At 37.9% G+C, this 18,452-nt stretch overlaps 1 protein-coding gene across 3 annotated transcripts in view; it reads right to left on the bottom strand.

Annotated features, from left to right (window-relative positions):
- Positions 1-15,240, bottom strand: part of POU6F2 (POU class 6 homeobox 2) — a 463,146-nt gene extending 447,906 nt beyond the window's left edge. For 2 of the 3 annotated variants that reach the window (XM_042914645.1, XM_042914628.1), the window contains exon 1: positions 15,051-15,240. In XM_042914645.1, coding sequence (XP_042770579.1) covers positions 15,051-15,068 — 18 coding nt within the window. In that variant the 5' untranslated portion in view covers positions 15,069-15,240. Of the gene's footprint in view, positions 1-7,478; positions 7,595-15,050 lie in introns of all 3 variants that reach the window. The other variant, XM_042914638.1, reaches the window with a different exon arrangement.
- Between the last annotated feature and the right edge of the window lie 3,212 nt (positions 15,241-18,452).

Here is an 18,452-nt window from a genome sequence, read left to right on the forward strand (position 1 = left end):
GGGCACGTGAACTTTCTCTGGGGGGGCTGGCACCTGGACACAGTCTCTGGGCCTCCGCAGCAGCAGGGTCCCACAAACGTTCCTGGGTGTGGCCAGCACCTGGCCATTGCTCAGTGAGACCTTCCCACAGAGGGGCAGAACGGGTCAAAGCTACAGTCCCTCAGAAGTGAGGGATCGGGAAACACAGCTGCATCTGAGATAAAACTCAGGAGGGAGGTGCTGCTTGGGGCTTGGTCACCAACAGTGTAAAAACGGGGAGTGAACGGAGGCCGAAGACAAAGGACAGGTGCGCAATTGTTGATTGAGGAGAACAGAGCTCCGATACTAGAGACTGGGTAGCTGGGTGACGCCATTTTCACCGCTCCTGCGCATGTGCATACACACCTGCAAGCACCACAACGATCCACCCCAGTAGGCTAGCAGCGCCATCTAGTGGAGAAGGGAGCCGTTACACTAAGCCCTGCCCAACTGGGCCAACCTCGCTTTTCAGGAACACAAATCTCTCCACCTGCTTAGTTTACCAACTATAAAGTGCTTCATAGTTTGACTTCTAGGGGAATATGAAGTAATTTCAATCGTATTTCAATCTGTTTACTCGTCCATGTGTTCAATTTTCTTTTTTTTCTTTTCTTTTTCTTGAATACAGAAAGAAAAAGATTATTTTTATTTTCAATTTTTATTAAAAATATTTTTCTTTAATTTTTTTCTACTATATTTTTTACCTTTGTGTAAATTTTTTCAAATTCTATTTTACTTCCATCATTTCCTTTTATTCTGTTTCACTGTATTCTTATTTTCAAATTTTCAAATGATTTCCTTTTTTTTTTACTTCCCTTTTTTCTCTAATCGATCAAGCCCATTTCAACACCCAGACCAAAACACACCTAGGACCTAGCATCATTTATTTGATTTGTGTATGTGTGTGTGTGTGTGTGTAGGCATTGTTTTTAATTTTTTAATTTTAATTTTTTAATTTTAATTTTTTTTACTTCACTAATTCCTTTTGTTCCTTCAAAATGAAGAAACAAAGGGATTCACCCCAAAAGAAAGAGCAGGAAGAAACGACAGCCAGGGACTTAACCAATACAGATACAAGCAAGGTGTCTGAACCAGAATTTAGAATCACGATAATAAGAATACTAGCTGGAGTCGAAAATAGATTAGAATCCCTTTCTGCAGAGATGAAAGAAGTAAAAGCTAGTCAGAATGAAATAAAAAATGGTATAACTGAGCTGCAATCTTGAGTGGATGCCACGGTGGCAAGGATGGATATGGCAGAGCAGAGAATCAGCGATATAGAGGACAAACTTATGGAGAATAATGAAGCAGAAAAAAAGAGGGAGACTAAGGCAAAAGAGCATGATTTAAGAATTACAGAACTCAGTGACTCATTAAAAAGGAACATCAGAATCATAGGGGTCCCAGAAGATGAAGAGAGAGAAAAAGGGGTAAAAGGGTTATGTGAGCAAATCATGGCAGAAAACTTTCTTAACCTGGGGAGAGACACAGACATCAAAATCCAGGAAGCACAGAGGACTCCCATTAGATTCAACAAATACCGACCATCAACAAGGCATATCACAGTCAAATTCACAAGATATTCAGGCAAGAAAAGAATCATGAAAGCAGCAAGGGAAAAAAGCCCTTAACCTACAAGGGAAGACAGAGCAGGTTTGCAGCAGACCTATCCACAGAAACTTGGCAGGCCAGAAAGGAGTGGCAGGATATATTCAATGTGCTGAATCAGAAAAATATGCAGCCAAGAATTCTTTATCCAGCAAGGCTGTCACTCAAAATAAAAGGAGAGATAAAAAGTTTCCCAGACAAACAAAAATCAAAGAAATTTGTGACCACTAAACCAGCCCTGCAAGAAATTTTAAGGGGGACTCTCTGAGGGGAGAAGAGATGAATAAATAAATAAATAAATAAATGAATAAATAAATACCAAAAGCAAAAAAGACTAGAAAGGACCAGAGAACACCACCAGAAACTCCAATGCTACAAGCAACAAAATGGCAATAAATTCCTCTCTTCAGTACTCACTCTAAATGTCAATGGACTAAATGCTCCAATCAAAAGACATAGGGTAACAGAATGGATAAGAAAACAAGATCCATCTATATGCTGTTTACAAGAGACCCATTTTAGACCTAAAGACACCTTCAGATTGAAAGTAAGGAGATGGAGAACCATCTATCATGCTAATGATCGACAAAAGAAAGCCAGAGTAGCCATACTTACATCAGACAATCTAGACTTTGAAATACTGTAACAAGAGATGAAAAGGGGCATAATTAAGGGGTCCCAGCAAAAATACCTAACAATTGTAAACATTTATGTGCCAAATATGAGAGCACCCAAATATATAAATCAATTAATCACAAATATAAAGAAACTCATTGATAATATACCATACAAGTAGGGGACTTCAACACCCCACTTACAGCAATGGACAGATCATCTAATCAGAATATCAACAAGGAAACAATGGCTTTGAATGACACACTGGGCCAGATGGACATAACAGATATATTCAGAACATTTCATCCTAAAGCAGTGGAATATACATTCTTCTCCAGTGCACATGAAATGTTCTCCAGAATAGGCCACATACTGGGACACAAATCAGCCCTCAACAAGTATAAAAAGATCGAGATCATACCATGCATATTTTCAAGCCACAACTCTATGAAACTCGAAATCAACTACAAGAAAGAATTTGGAAAGATAACAAATACTTGGAGGCTAAAGAACATCCTACTAAGGAATGAATGGGCTAACCAAGAAGTTAAAGAGGAAATTAAAAAGTACATGGAAGCCCATGAAAGCGAAAAAGATAACACCACAGCCCAAAACCTGTGGGACTCGGCAAAGGTGGTCATAAGAGGAAAGTATATAGCAATCCAGGCCTTCCTACAGAAGGAAGAAAGGACTCAGATACACAACCTAACCTTACACCTTAAAGAGCTCGAAAAGAAACAGCAAATAAAACCCAAAACCAGAAGAAGACAGGAAATAATAAAGATTAGAGCAGAAATCAGTGCTGTTGAAACCAAAAACAAAAAACAAAAAACAAACAAACAAAAAAAAACCCCAAAATAGTAGAACAGATGAATGAAACCAGAAGCTGGAGTTTTGAAAGAATTAATAAAATTGATAAACCCCTAGCCAGTTTGGTCAAAAAGAAAAAGGAAAGGACCCAAATAAATAAAATCAAGAATGAAAAAGGAGAGATCACAACCAACACAGCAGAAATAAAAACAATAATAAGAGAATATTATGAACAATTATATTGCAATGAAATGGGCAATCTGGAATAAATGGACAAATTCCTAGAAACATATACACTACCAAAACTGAAACAGGAAGAAATAGAAAATTTGAACAGACCCATAACCAGTAAGGAAATAGAATTAGTAATCAAAAATCTCCCAAAAAACAAGAGTCCAGGGCCAGATGGCTTTCCAGGGGAATTTTACCAAACATTTAAAGAAGAGTTAACATCTATTCTCTTGAAGCTGTTCCAAAAAAATAGAAATGGAGGAAAACTTCCAAACACTTTCTATGAAGGCAGCATTACCTTGATTCCAAAACCAGACAAAGACCTCACCTAAAAGGAGAATTATAGACCATTTTTCCTGATGAATACAGATGCAAAAATCCTCAGCAAGATACTAGCCAACTGGATCCAACAATACATTGAACAAATTATTCACCACGACCAAGTGGGATTTATACCTGGGATGCAGGACTGGTTCGATATCTGCAAAATAATCAATGTGATACATCACATCAATAAAAGAAAGAACAAGAACCACACAGTCCTCTCAATAGGTGCAGAGAAAGCATTTGACAAAATACAGCATCCTTCCTTCATAAAAACCCTCAAGAAAGTAAAGATAGAAGGATAATGCCTTGAGAACATAAAAGCCAATATGAAAGACCCAATGCTAATATCCTCAATGGGGAAAAACTGAGAGCTTTCCTCCTAAGATCAGGAACAAGACAGGGATGTCCACTCTCGCCACTGTTATTCAACATAGTATTGGAAGTCCTAGCCTCTGCAATCAGACAACACAAAGAAATAAAAGGCATCTAAATTGGCCAGGAGGAGGTCAAACCTTCACTTTTCGCAGATGACATGATACTCTATATGGAAAACCCAAAAGATTACACCAAAAAACTGCTAGAACTGATTCATGAATTCAGCAAAGTTTCAGGATATAAAATCAATGCACAGAAATCGGTTGCATTCTTATACGCCAATAACGAAGCAACAGAAAGAGAAATCAAGGAATTGATCCCATTCACAATTGCACCAAAACCCATAAAATACCCAGGAATAAATCTAACCAAAGAGGTAAAAAAATCTATACACTGAAAACTATAGAAAACTTATGAAAGAAATTGAAGACACAAAAATAGAAAAAGATTCCATGCTCGTGGATGGGAAGAACAAATATTGTTAAAATGTCAATACTACCCAAAGCAATCCACATATTCAATGCAATCCCTATCAAAATAACACCAGCATTCTTCACAGAACTAGAGAAAAACAATCATAAAACTTGTATGGAAACAGAAAAGACCCTGAATAGCTAAAGCAATCTCGAAAAAGAAAACCAAAGCTGGAGGTGTCACAATCCTGGACTTCAAGCTATACTACAAAGTTGTAATCATCAACACAGTATGGTACCGGCACAAAAACACTCACTCAGATCAATAGAACAGAATAGAGAACCCAGAAATGGACTCACAAATATATGACCAACTAATCTTTGACAAAGCAGGAAAGAATATCCAATGGAATAAAGGTAGTCTCTTCAGCAACTGGTGCTGGGAAAACTGGACAGCGACATGCAGAAGAATGAACCTGGACCACTTTCTTACACCAGACACAAAAATAAACTCAAAATGGATGAAAGACCTAAATGTAAGACAGGAAGCCATCAAAATCCTTGAGGAGAAAGCAGGCAAAAAACTCTTTGATCTTGGCCACAGCAACTTCTTATTCAACACGTCTCTGGAGGCAAGGGAAACAAAAGCAAAAATGAACTATTGGGACCTCATCAAGATAAAAAGCTTCTGCACAGCAAAAGAAAATCAGCAAAACTAAAAGGCAACCGACGGGATGGGAGAAGATATTTGCAAACAACATATCAGATAAAGAGTTAATATCCAAAATCTATAAAGAACTTATCAAACTCAACACCCAAAAAACAAATAAGCCAGTGAAGAAATGAGCAAAAGACATGAATAGACACTTCTCCAAAGAAGACATCCAGATGGCCAACTGGTACATGAAAAAATGTTCCACATCACTCATCATCAGGAAAATACAAATCAAAACCATAATGAGATACCATCTCACACCTGTCAGAATGGCTAACATTAACAACTCAGGCAACAACAGATGTTGACAAGGATGCAGAGAAAGAGGATCTCTTTGGCACTGCTGGTGGGAATGCAAACTGGTGCAGCCCTTCTGGAAAACAGTATGGAGGTTCCTCAAAAAATTAAAAATAGAACTACCCTACAACCCAGCAATTGCACTACTAGGTATTTATCCAAAGGATACAGGTGTGCTGTTTCGAAGGGGCACATACACCCCAATGTTTATAGCAGCACTATCGACAACAGCCAAAGTATGGAAAGAGCCCAAATTCCATCAATGGATGAATGGATAAAGAAGATGTGATGTATATAATACATACAATGGAGTGTTACTTGGCAATCAAAAAAAAAAAAAAGAAAAGAAATCTTGCCATTTGCAACTACATGGATGGAACTAGAGGGTATTATGCTAAGTGAAATTAGTCAATCAGAGAAAGACAAAAATCATAGGACTTCACTCATATGCGGACTTTAACAGACAAAACAGATGAACATAAGGGAAGGGAAGCAAAAATAATATAAAAACTGGGAGGGGGACAAAACATAAGAAACTCTTAAATATAGAGAACAAACAGAGGGTTACTGGAGGGGTTGTGGGAGGGGGGGAAGGGCTAAATGGGTAAGAGGCATTAAGGAATCTACTCCTGAAATCATTGTTGTACCATATGCTAACTAACTCGAATGTAAATTAAAAAATAAATAAATTATTTTAAAAAACAATGAAACACCACTACACACCTGTTAGAATGGCTGAAGCCAGAACCAACCATATCAAGTGCTGGTGAGGCTATACAGCAGCTAGACTCTCACACACTGCTGATGGATGTGTAAAATTGTTCATCCATTTGGAAAACGGGAAGTTTTTCAAAGTTAGACATATATCTACCCCATGACTTAGCAATTCCACTCCTAGGTATTTACCCAAAAGGCATGAAAACATATGTCCATACAGAGACTTATATAAAAATGTTCACGGCAGTGTATTCATAGTAGCTCAGTATGAGCTCAATTACTGTAAACTACCCAAATATTTAAGAGATGAATGGATGAACAAGGTTTATCCCCAGTGGAATACTCCTCAATGGAAAAAGGGAGGTGGGGAAAGAAAAGTGAAGGAAAGAAAGAAAGAAAGAAAGAAAGAAAGAAAGAAAGAAAGAAAGAAGTTAGGAAGGAAGGAAGGAAGGAAGGAAGGAAGGAAGGAAGGAATACTGACATACGCAAAAGCATGAATGAATCTCCGGCACTACGCTGTGGGAAAGAAGCAAGACTTAAAAGAGAACTCGCCATATGATTCCATTTAAATGAATCTCTAGAACAGGAAAGATGTAAGTTATAATGACAAAATCAAAATAACAGATGCCTCTGAAAGTCTAGGGAGGTTTCTGTGCCTCTGAGAGTGTTTGATGTCTTGGTGGGGGTAGTGGTTACATAGGCACACACGTGTGTCAAAACTGATTGAAATGCACATTTGTGTGTTTTATTATAAAAATGAGGGTGAGAGGTAATCAGGCTATGCAATCAGAATTAATAGCACCTATACAAAATATGAATGTAGGAAACAGGACATTAAATACACATATAGATTCAAGCCATTTTAGTGGATTTTTAAAAATTTTTCCAATGCTTATTTATTTTTGAGAAAGACACACAGAGAGAGAGAGAGAGAGAGAGACAGAGACAGACAGACAGACAGACAGAGCATGAGCAGGGAGGAGCAGAGAGGAAGACACAGAATCAGAATCTGAAGCAGGCTCAAGGCTCTGAGCTGTCAGCACAGAGCCCGTCACAGGGCTCAAACTCACGAACCCCGACATCATGACCTGGGCCGAAGTTGGACACTTAAGTGACTGAGCCACCCAGGCACCCCCATTTTAGTGGAGTTTGAGCTAACATTTTATCCAGAAAAAAAGTTGGGGAGCATCGAGGCACAAAAAATGAGCAATTAGCAAGTAGGGAAAAAGACAAATTAATAAACTGGAAGGCCAGAGAAAAGAATGCAGGAAATAACAAGAAATCATAAAAGAAAAGAAAAAAAAGAACAGAAAAAATTAAAGAAAAGCATTAATCAGAGATATAATAAAGACCTTTTTCCTGAGTTGAAGAAAGTCACAAGACTTTATATCCAAAGGTCTTCTGGGAGCAGGGCAGGATTATTTCTTGAGGGCCCATCTCTTGACATATCCTGACAAATTTCTGAATTCTAAGGGTAAAGATAAAATTATGAATATGTACGTTAAAGACGCTAGAACCATTGGTTGCCAGAATTGGATTTTAGAACTTAATATAAAATTTTTTTAAATGGTTGCCAAATTTTATTTGTAGAAGTAAAATACTTAAAGTATCATCCTCTACTATAACCATTGCCTAATATCATGGAAAGAAAACAGGAAGAATATGTCAAAATTATAGGAACGCCAGTCCTCAAAAATGACAATATATACATACACGTACACTAATACACACATTGTCTTTATCTCCTCAATTCTTTATGGGTAAGTCAAAATATTTTCTCACAGGAATCTTCAAAGTAACACTAAAGAATGCAGGAAGATTTCTAGAAATGTTTAGCAAAATGAACTATTTTCCTGAAATTCTATTCTTACATAAATCGTTATTTTTCACCTTTTTTAATGCAAGAATTCAATGTGCTTTCTATTTAAAAAAATCACTGAGGCAGATAGGAATCTACATAAATGTAGCAGAATGAAAGGAATTGTCATATACAGGAGATGTTTGGGGAATAAGACCAATTAAATAAATATTAAGTGTAAGGAATTTCTAACAATATGCTCTTGAAGCTTAGATCAATTATTAAGGAAGGATTTTTGAAAGGAAAGGTAAACTTATTTTTAATAAATTCCAGAGCTAAATTTTATATACTTTGTTTTTACATTTATTTATTTAGTTTCTATTCTTTTTTTGAGAGAGAGCACAAACAGAGGAGGGGCAGAGAGAGAGGGAGACAGAGAATCCGACACACAGAGCCCAACGTGGGGCCCGAACCCACAAACCTCGAGATCATGACCTGAGCCAAAGTCAGATGCCTAACCGACTGAGCCACCCAGACACTCCTCATATACTCTTAATAAAAGATGGCACAACTAGGATGGAGTAAATGAATATTAAAATTCTTATCTTTATCCTGAGATTACGGTGATTATTTGCTGTTAAAAAATTTTGGTCAAGTAGGGGCACCTGGGTGGCTCAGTTGGTTAAGCATCTAACTTAGGCTCAGGCCAAGATCTCATGGTTCCTGATTTTGAGCTCTGTGTTGGGCTCTGTGCTGATGGCTCAGAGCCTGGAGCCTGCTTCAGATTCTGTGTCTCCCTCTCTCTGTCTTTCCTCTGCTCTTGCTCTCTCTCTCTCTCTCTCTCTTTAAAAAAAAAGTAAACATTAGAAGAAGATTTTTAAAAAATGGGCCAAGTATATTTTTTACAAAAAGTAATATTCCTCATTAGCAGAAGATAAATGAGATGGAGAACTAAATCAGTAAGAAAAAAAATTTGATCACTCCAAGGAAAGATAGGAAAGAAAAGAAGGAAAGAAGGGATGAAGGAAGGAGGGAAGGGCCACAAAACATAAAAGGTATCAGATAAAAATAAGACCAAGACCAAACAAATCAATTAATGTTGCAAATGGAATGAACAACATTTCTATATAAAAGACGATGACTAAAATTAGGGAAGAAAGGCAAAACTCAGTTCAGAGGCTATTTAAAAGATCATTTTAAATAAAATGATAAAGGTTAAGTAGCTGAAGATATGATAAGCAAATGGAAACAAAAGGAAAGCAGGTAGAAATATTACGATCGAAGTAAAGCTGAAACAAAATGCATTAAGCGGGATATTTCATATTTATAAAAGGTACACTCTGCCAAACGGATATGTCAAGAAACTTTATACATTGAAAAAAAACTAATCGCAAAATACATTAGATGAATAATTTTTAGAAATACAATGAGAAACTAGCAGAAAGTGCAGTCTTCCGGGAGATAACACGCCTCTTTCAAAATGTGACAGATCAAGCAGATAAAAAATATAGAGTACTTGAATAACACAATTACAGAGTCTGATTTATTGAGGAGAAAGAGTAAGAGAGAAACATTGTATCTAACAGATGTAAAATACATATTATTTTCAAATTTTCATGGAACAGTAATGAAAAAGTCATGGAGAAGATATAAAGACCATCTCAACAAATTCCTCAAGCAGATATACCAGTTAGCCCACACTTTTTCCTCACTGTCATAAATAAAAGAAATCACACCAATAATAGACTCAGGGGGTGCCTGGGTGGCTCAGTCGGCTTAGCATCCAACTCTCAGTTTTGGCTCAAGGCATAATCTCACGGTATGATGAATTTGAGTCCCATATCAGGCTCTGGACTTACAGTATGGTGCCTGCTTGGGATTCTCTCTATCTCTCTCTCTGCCCCTCCCTTGCCCTGCTCACGCTGTCTCTGTCTCTCTCAAAATAAGCAAATGAACTTTAAAAATAAAAATAAAAAAATAATACTCAGAAAACAATATGGATGATATCTGATTGTTATGTAATAATACCCTGTTTAGATATTTGAGTACCTTGAGTAGATTAAAATCATTTTTCTCTTTCTCTTACCATTCTGAATATTTCATCTCACAGCCTGATAAAAAGACTTTATTATTTAATAAGGGTCTGAATGAGGCAGTCCCCTCTGATCCTTGTCAACATTTTTCAAAATGGAGACACTGGCTTCCAAAGTGAAGGATGGGACCCCAGAGTGGGGGCCAACTTTCTTTTGGGGTCTGAGAGGGCACACCCAAACTGCTCAACTATTACTCCTAGTCCTACACAACATGGAGTAAAGTCTGACATAGTTAAGCTGCAGAGGAAAGCCGTGGAAACAACATGTAATAATTATCCTATACTTAATTCATAAATACAAATGGGCAACCCACTATTGTCAGATACTTGAGAAAAAACATAGCAAAACAAAAACAAAAAACAAAAGAATACAAATGAACAGGAGTATCCACTGTTGCTGGAGGAAACAGAAATAACTCAGGGAGGAGCAGGGAATCTTAAACTAATTTTAGATGGTTTTATGAGAAAGTTCAACAGACTATTTCATTCATATAACAAGAACAAGTTGCAATGATAAAAGGAACAGGGTTTGTAAAAATTCATAATGTAATTCTTGACATTTGAAAGCTTGATAGAATACTGAATGAAAAAGTCAATGAAATGTTCCAGAATCTAGAAGAAAATGACAAACAAGCAGAAAATATGAAGGATTTCAGCACAATCAATCCAGAAGGACCCACATCTGTCTACTAGTAGTTCTAGAAAGCAGTAGTTAAGAAAAGGGACATGAGCAATTTATCAAAGGAATAAAAGAATGAAATTATCCAAAGATTAAATAAACCAACAAAAAGAATATGTCTTCATTTTGAAAGATTCTATCTGGGGGTGAGCAGAAAGAATGCGGGGAAAAATCTGAACACATTATTATAAAATTTCAAGAATACTGGGATTCTAAAGAAGATCCTAAAAGCTTCCAAAGAGATCACATTTACCTTCAAAGGAAGAAGGACCAAATTGGTTTAGGACATTTCATAAGTAACACTGGATGCCAAAAACATTGGAAAAATGCCTTCATAAGTTCTGAGTGAAAATTATTTTGAGCCTACATTCTAGCTATCAATCAAGAGTGAAGACAAAATGAAGTCGTTTTCAGACATTCAGACTCCCCAAATCCACCATCTACAGATTTGTACAGATTTGAAAGAATTACTTGAAAATGTACTCCAAGAATAATAGCAACAACAAATGAAATTCAAGAGTGAGGAGAATATGAGATTATAAGATACCACGGCCCAAATAAGGCAGCAAAATGCAAGGAAATTCCAGAAGACAGCCATCCAGCAGATCCTGAAAGTCAGGCCGGAACAGATCTTGAAGCCATGGAAAGGAGTGTTTCAAAAGGAAAAGAATTTTAAGTAATGTATTTCTTAGCAGAGGAAGTGAATCTTCTTCAGGAAAAGGCAAAAGCATATTAAAATATTCAGGAAGAAAAATATCTCGCTCCATTGCCCTCCCCACTTCCAACTTTCATTAATTGTATTTCTACTTTTAGTGACACTGCTTTGAAGATATACACGATTGCATGTCTTAACCTATGAAACACTTTATGTTTGTTTTATAGCAAATATTTCAAATACTGGAATGTTTTTCCCCATTTTTAGATTCAACTGATGGATAAATATAAAAAACTTAATTATATAGGCTCACAATCCCCTCTATGATTCCACTAGAGCAACATACGAATCTGAACTCAGATTTTACAGATTGTACAAGGATAATACAATGCTTAGAATATATATTAAGTAACACTCCAGCACATTCTGGAACATCACCCTAATTAACATTTTTACAGAAAAAAATATGTAAATAATCTGAACAAACCAGTTCAGGTGAGGTTTTGTGACCAAATAAGTTCAGGTCATTGCCTCAAGCATGGTTACTCCTGCTAACTGACCTAGAAATTGAACTAAAGAGTGAGCTTGTAAACTCCAAAAGAGCAGTAAGAATCCTTGCAGATTTCCTACTGTGGGAGAAAGTAATGGGAGAAAGAAAGGAAAAAACTGGTGAGACACGGAGACAGAGACACAGCCCCTATAGAATTATTTGAGCCTCAGAGCTTGGACTCATCAATTAGGTGAGGCAGGAATCACCCTCTCTTGCTTAACAGCTTGATTTGAATTTGTCATTTGCAACTGAAAGAGGTCAGACCAATAATGCCCAATGTGGCCATACCAAAGTGGACAAGGGGACATGTGACAGGAGATGAGGTCTCCTGAGCTCTAAGAAGACAGAGAACTTACTCATCATATCCTGATTCCTAGGACTGTGCTTAGCTCATGGTAGGGACTCAAAAAATATTTGTTCATTGGATGAATTATGGCAAATATCATTACACTGTAATTATGTGTTGTTTTTTGTTCTGTTTTGTTTTGTTTTGTTTTGTTTTTACAATAAACCATAAACTCCTTGAGGGCAAAAACCATGTGTGTTTTTACTTTTATCCTAAGCATTCAATAAAATGCCTACCACTTGTTAAAAGCTGAACAAATATCCATTGATTAGTTGGTGAGTGAATAAATGAATGAATGAAGTGAATGAACGAATCAAGAAACAAATGAATAAGCAAATTAATCTGTTTCCTAAAACTAACTTCCACATCTGAATTTAATCTCTTCCTACTTTATATCGTAAGGGATATACATATAATCAGAGCAACAGGTATGATTAACAGTCTTCATAATATTTTTTTCAATAGAAGAAAATAGATTTGAAGAACAAGAAGTTATTAGGCATCCGAATATTTTCTAAATTCTGCTTGTCAATGAAATAGAACATCCTGACAATGAACTAATATAATGTTCTAAATTCAATGCCTTTTTAAAATTCCATAAGTAAACAAGCTAAATACTGTCAGCAGTCATCTGAATGGGAACCACAAAGAGGGAGGCGATAATGTATCCCCATACGTCATCCTTCTGCCAAAAGGCTCTTGAACCCCACTAACAGAAAAAAAAAAAGCACTAGACAGAAGGAAGCAATAGCTTTATGGAAATAGCACTAGAAAGAAGTAAGCAATAGCTTTATGGAAATAATTCAGCCTCTTGTCAATCGGAAACTAAGAATGAGGCAGGGCGCACCATTTATTAAACCAGGGATATATTTTTATTGCCTTTTGTGAAAAAGAGCTCTCCAACATTTGTGAGATGGTGCTCTACATGATCCTCAAAGTCCAGAGGAAGTCCAGAAAACAAAAACAAAACCCTGCAGTTTCCTTTCAAGGACAAAACAATAGTGACCAGATAGAGGGCTGCAAAAGAATAAAAATAAACTGACAAAGCATGACAACTCTACAATTCAGCTTCCTCTGAATCCACAAGATTCCATACACAGTAGTTTAATGGGATTCATCAGACGAATTAAGACTTGCCTTATGCATTAACGTGTCATAATACAACTCCTCAATAATGCCATCTTCACAGTACCCAAGGCATAGAAGGGTTTTTTTATATTAAAAATTGCTGAACGATGTCTAAAATTTATTATTTCTGGAAAACTAATTTTATCCATTTTTTTTCAGTATGCTCACCTTAAAGCATCTACCCTTGTGAAAACATGCTTTCCCAATTGGCTGAAAGAGAACTCAGTGCCACCTGCCAATTCCACTGGCCCATCTGAAATAACTTCCTGTGGGGAAATGTTCATTTAAAGCAGCTCTGCTGACCTGCCAGCATCAGGTTATATTTCTCCAAAAGTTTGGCTGGGAAACACTGGCTTTTAAATAATTGCTTAAAGAAACTCCCAAGAGATCCACAGTTAATGGTCCCATAATGAGTCGCTTCTTCTGGCAAGAAAAGTTATTTCTGCAACATCCATATTTGATTTTCTGGAAAATCTATAGTAGCCTAAGCTTCACGCATGAGCCACTATAGGCTTATTATAAGCCTACAGTTTTTCTCTTTGCGGTGCATGTTGGACGCTCCCCATTGCTCTGGGGCGGAAAATCCAGAAACAAAGTAACTTGACAAGCTGAGTACATAAATTAAGTGCATAAATTCTTTACAAATAGGGCTCTTGATAGTACATTTAAAGTACAAATAGTAGTTGTACAGCACACCCAAGGAGTTTGTTTTCCAAACGAATGAAATGGTGCTGGAGAGGTGACATATCAGAATTATTTCCCCCACTCGCTGACCTGCAATGGTGCCACATTCTTAATGTTTTTAGCCAAACACTGTTATTGGAAAGAAGGAGCAAGGTTTTACATAAATGCTGCCTCCTTCAAGCTATGAACCACTGTGAAACAGCATTATCATGACAAGCTCTCTTGATTATATTATCTCCAGGCTCTAAAACTCTATAGACCAAGACATTTTGAACAGTTGTCCCATTTTAGAGAAGCAAACATCTACTATAAAAAGAAGAAAAAGAACTAGAAAGCTGCGACAAGTTCTGCCCCCAGATCCATCAGCATTGACCCGGGTCTCCCTTAAACACAAGCCTTTTGTACCTTCGAGGCTGAGGACATTCAGTTGAAATTTTCTTCCCGCCTCCTCCCGAACGAAGCTATTGGTATCACTGACCTAAACCTCCGAACACATGTTGGGCTTTCCAGATACAAATGCGTATCTAAATTCAAGTGTAAAGTAATACTCAAAGATCTATAGTACCTTTACTCATAAAAGCCACACCCTCTTGATCTTATTCTTTAAAATGAGATATAAAAATAGCAAATAAAAGTTCCAAAGGGGGCCATCTATAGGCAGTTTGTATTTAGAATATGAGCTAATAGTCAAGTGTACAAACAACAGGTACTCAAAGTAGGTGTTCGGTGAAATAAACCACAATGTCTCCCATGGGCGCAGAACTAACCAGAGGCAGGAAACGGTAATGAATTAAGGAACAATTCTGACAAATAAGAAAGCCAACCTTTGAGAGAAACAGCAGATCAGAGCACAAAGGGGATCTTAGGATCTCACTCATTTCACTAAAGAAAACACCATAAGGCTTTCTCCCAGATTTATACAGCAAACCCTCAGATGACAGTTTTGTGGAAATTTTCCTATTGGCAGGCATTTTGAAAAATCAACAAAATACCTGAAGAAGAGCATTCATTTGCCACTTCCTCTTGGATCATTATAAGAACATTCTCTCAGCGTCTTGACAGTAAACAGCAAACAGGGTAACACAACCCCAGAGAGTTCATGCCTAGAAGAAAACCCCAACATTTGATTTAAACGATGGCATTGCAAAGAAAACTTAGCTGAAGTGACACACATAGTTTTTATAGAACTTGGCAGACGGAACACTTAACAACCTAGTTCTAACTCTGACTCAGCCACAGATCTCCCGGGGAACTATATGAAACAAAACAAAACAAAACAACACAAAACAAAACAAAAAGCCCTAATGTCAGTCCTTTGCATCTCCAAACAAAGGAAAAGTAATTAGGAAGGTGTGGTTTGTAGATTTTGTGGGGGGTTTTGTTTGTTTTTTGTTTTTGTTTTGTTTTGATTTGTTCTTAACAAATCTGGGCTCTGTTATTAATAGCCAGGACGAGGAATTTGGAAACGTGATCAGATTTAATAAATTTATGGATGCCCCTGACCCCCACACTTTCAAAGTGGACTTCCCACCTCTTGTCACATCCCCAAAACCACAGAAATGCTGGTACGGGGTTCCTGTCCTTTACAGATTATTTTTCAGGTGGAAAAATCTGTGATTGTGCCTTCCACCATTAAATATTGTCCCAAGTGCCCACCAGACATTGAACAAATATTAATTTGGGTAAGGATATCTGTGTAAATGCTTCTTTTCCACTGGATGCCAAGACGTGATGAGGAGCTCCAATTATTCTTGAATATAAACCTAAATTGCAGAGACCCGATGGATCCTTTGGAAGAGAAAGCCACTCTTGACGTCATTGTTAAGTGGCCTCATAAAAGTCTGTGCCAAAACAGAGAAGAATCTCAACACTCAACACCAAACCGGGGAGTTGTCCATTTGCCCGCATTTGTACTTGGTCAGCCCTGGCTCACATTCACTTCGGGAGCCAAACAAACAATAATAAAAACCCCTACCGCCGTCGGTCAAGATCACACGCGGCTTATCAACCAAACCTGGGCACGTGTTCCTCCCTCTTCCCCAAAAAGCATTCGTAGTAAACCTCCACGCAGACAAAAAGCCTCCGTGTCCCCACTGCTTTTGTGTGCTGTGGCAGGAAGCAGTCGTCGGCTGCGTTCGTGGAAAATAACAACTGCAGACACATGCCATAATGTTCCAGTGGAAATCAAACTCTGAGAAATTTTTTAAATGTTTTCAACACATCAGCATGAAGCATCGACCTAGTTGGAATCACTTAGATCTAAAGCGAATGCACTGATTGTTTTCACAGCAGGCTTTTCTTCTCGGAGCTGAGACGGGCGCACTGGCGCGGGTGGCGCGGAAAGGTTTCCAGCCCCCTGCCTCGGTCTGCTATAGCCTGTGACTCGATCAATACCGGGGTGAACCGCAGAGGAAGCTCAGGGAAGATTATGAAGATGAGGTGAGTGACAGAATTACCTTACAGGATTTGTTCTTTCTCTCACCTTGAATCTCATCTGCCTCGGACAGAGATGGAACACCATCAGGGTGCAGACTAAAAGGAAAGGTGGACGGGGGCAGCGGGGGGAGGCGGTGAAGGGCATTAGACATCACGTGAGCCGAGAGCCTGGCCATTGTGTTTCTTTCCATGTTATAACCATCAGGAAAAGACAAGTCCTCTAGCAACTGGGGGGTGGGGGGGGGCGCCCCTGGTGATCTTGAAGGCCTGGGGGGGGGCGCCCCTGGTGATCTTGAAGGCCTGGCTTGTGGGGGCCTGGCACACACAGGTGCACAGTAATTGGCAGCCATGATTTTCAGTATCTTGTTATTACTGTTAACACAATTACTCTTCCGTTTTTACCTTTTTACCCCAGGCAGGTACCATTCATGTAAATATCACACATAAAGTGCCTACTTTCCGGTTAAAACCATGGGATGGGATATAGTCGGGATCAGACGCGTTTAGCTGCCCCTGACCAGTCACCCATTTATTGAGGGCCTCCTCCTCTGTACCAGGCGCTGCCAGCCCACAGTTCTCTTCCCCTAAGCCAGAGGTCCAAGGACGCCCAAGCGATTGGGTCAGTTCATACAGTGGGTTTGTCCGGCAGCTGAACCGGGCACTGAGGTGAATACAGCTGATTCGTATTCCATTTGTATGGAAGTATGTAAGCAAGTCTTTAGGAAACTCTCCTGTGGCTTCCTGATGTGTTTGAACTCTCCTGATCAATTGCACTGAGTTGGTAACGTGTCTAATAATCATATTAACAATAATACGTCCAAGCTATAACCAGTTAGACAATCCAATAGTCCAACCCTGAAGCTTGAGATTTCTTTGAATTTCTCTAGAGTTTAGACAGTGTCTGAGAAATTCAATGGTATTATTTGCTATTGTTTACTTGAGCCACTGGATGAACACAGAGAAAAGTAACATGTTTCCAGGGTTATTTTCACCAAAACATCTGAATGATTCCTTTCTGGGTCATCTTGTTCTGATTCTTTTTTTTTTTTTAATATAATAATGTTTATATATTTCATTTTAAAGGGGATACCTGGTCATCGAAAAATGAAGAAACATGATTCCCCACACCTAGAAATTGCCGTGGCCCAAATTATGGTTATTTATTTGTGGTCTTTTCTCCTACACACATACATTTTTGCTTTTACATAATTCTTATTTTACTACATAAACTAATTTTTTCCACATAACATGACGAATTATAATGGTTATTCAATTTCTTTGAAAATGTAATTTTAATGTCACACGATCTATTACCTTTAATATATTTAACCACTGTCCTCTTTTAAGACACCAGATCTTTCCTTTTTGTGTGTGAATGCTAATATAAAGCAACAAAAGAGAACACAGTTTGTTCACCCAAATCTCTGATTATTTTCGAAATGGCTAGGAATACCAGGCCAAGGGCCAAAACAAGTTAATGTTTTGTTTGTAGTTTATTTCTAAAGTATCCCTTTTCTCTGAAATTTCAGAATTTAGGAAAAGAAAAAACAGAAAATTTTCTCAAAATATCCCACTCTCAAAAGATTAACATCTTGGGGCGCCTGGGTGGCTCAGTCGGTTAAGCGGCCGACTTCGGCTCAGGTCATGATCTCACGGTCCGTGAGTTCGAGCCCCGCGTCGGGCTCTGTGCTGACAGCTCAGAGCCTGGAGCCCGTTTCAGATTCTGTGTCTCCCTCTCTCTCTGACCCTCCCCTGCTCATGCTCTGTCTCTCTCTGTCTCAAAAATAAATAAACGTTAAAAAAAAAAAATTAAAAAAAAAAGATTAACATCTTATTATTATCTTGATGGCCTTTGTAGGCATATAAAGTTATGTATATATGCATCTTATGTTTTCATAGTATAATATAGATTTCATAATATAAAATTAAGCACTTAGTATAAAATTAGTTTTATAACT

The sequence above is a fragment of the Panthera leo genome, chromosome A2, assembly GCF_018350215.1.
Source record: "Panthera leo isolate Ple1 chromosome A2, P.leo_Ple1_pat1.1, whole genome shotgun sequence".
In the NCBI taxonomy this organism is placed as follows: Eukaryota; Metazoa; Chordata; class Mammalia; order Carnivora; family Felidae; genus Panthera; species Panthera leo.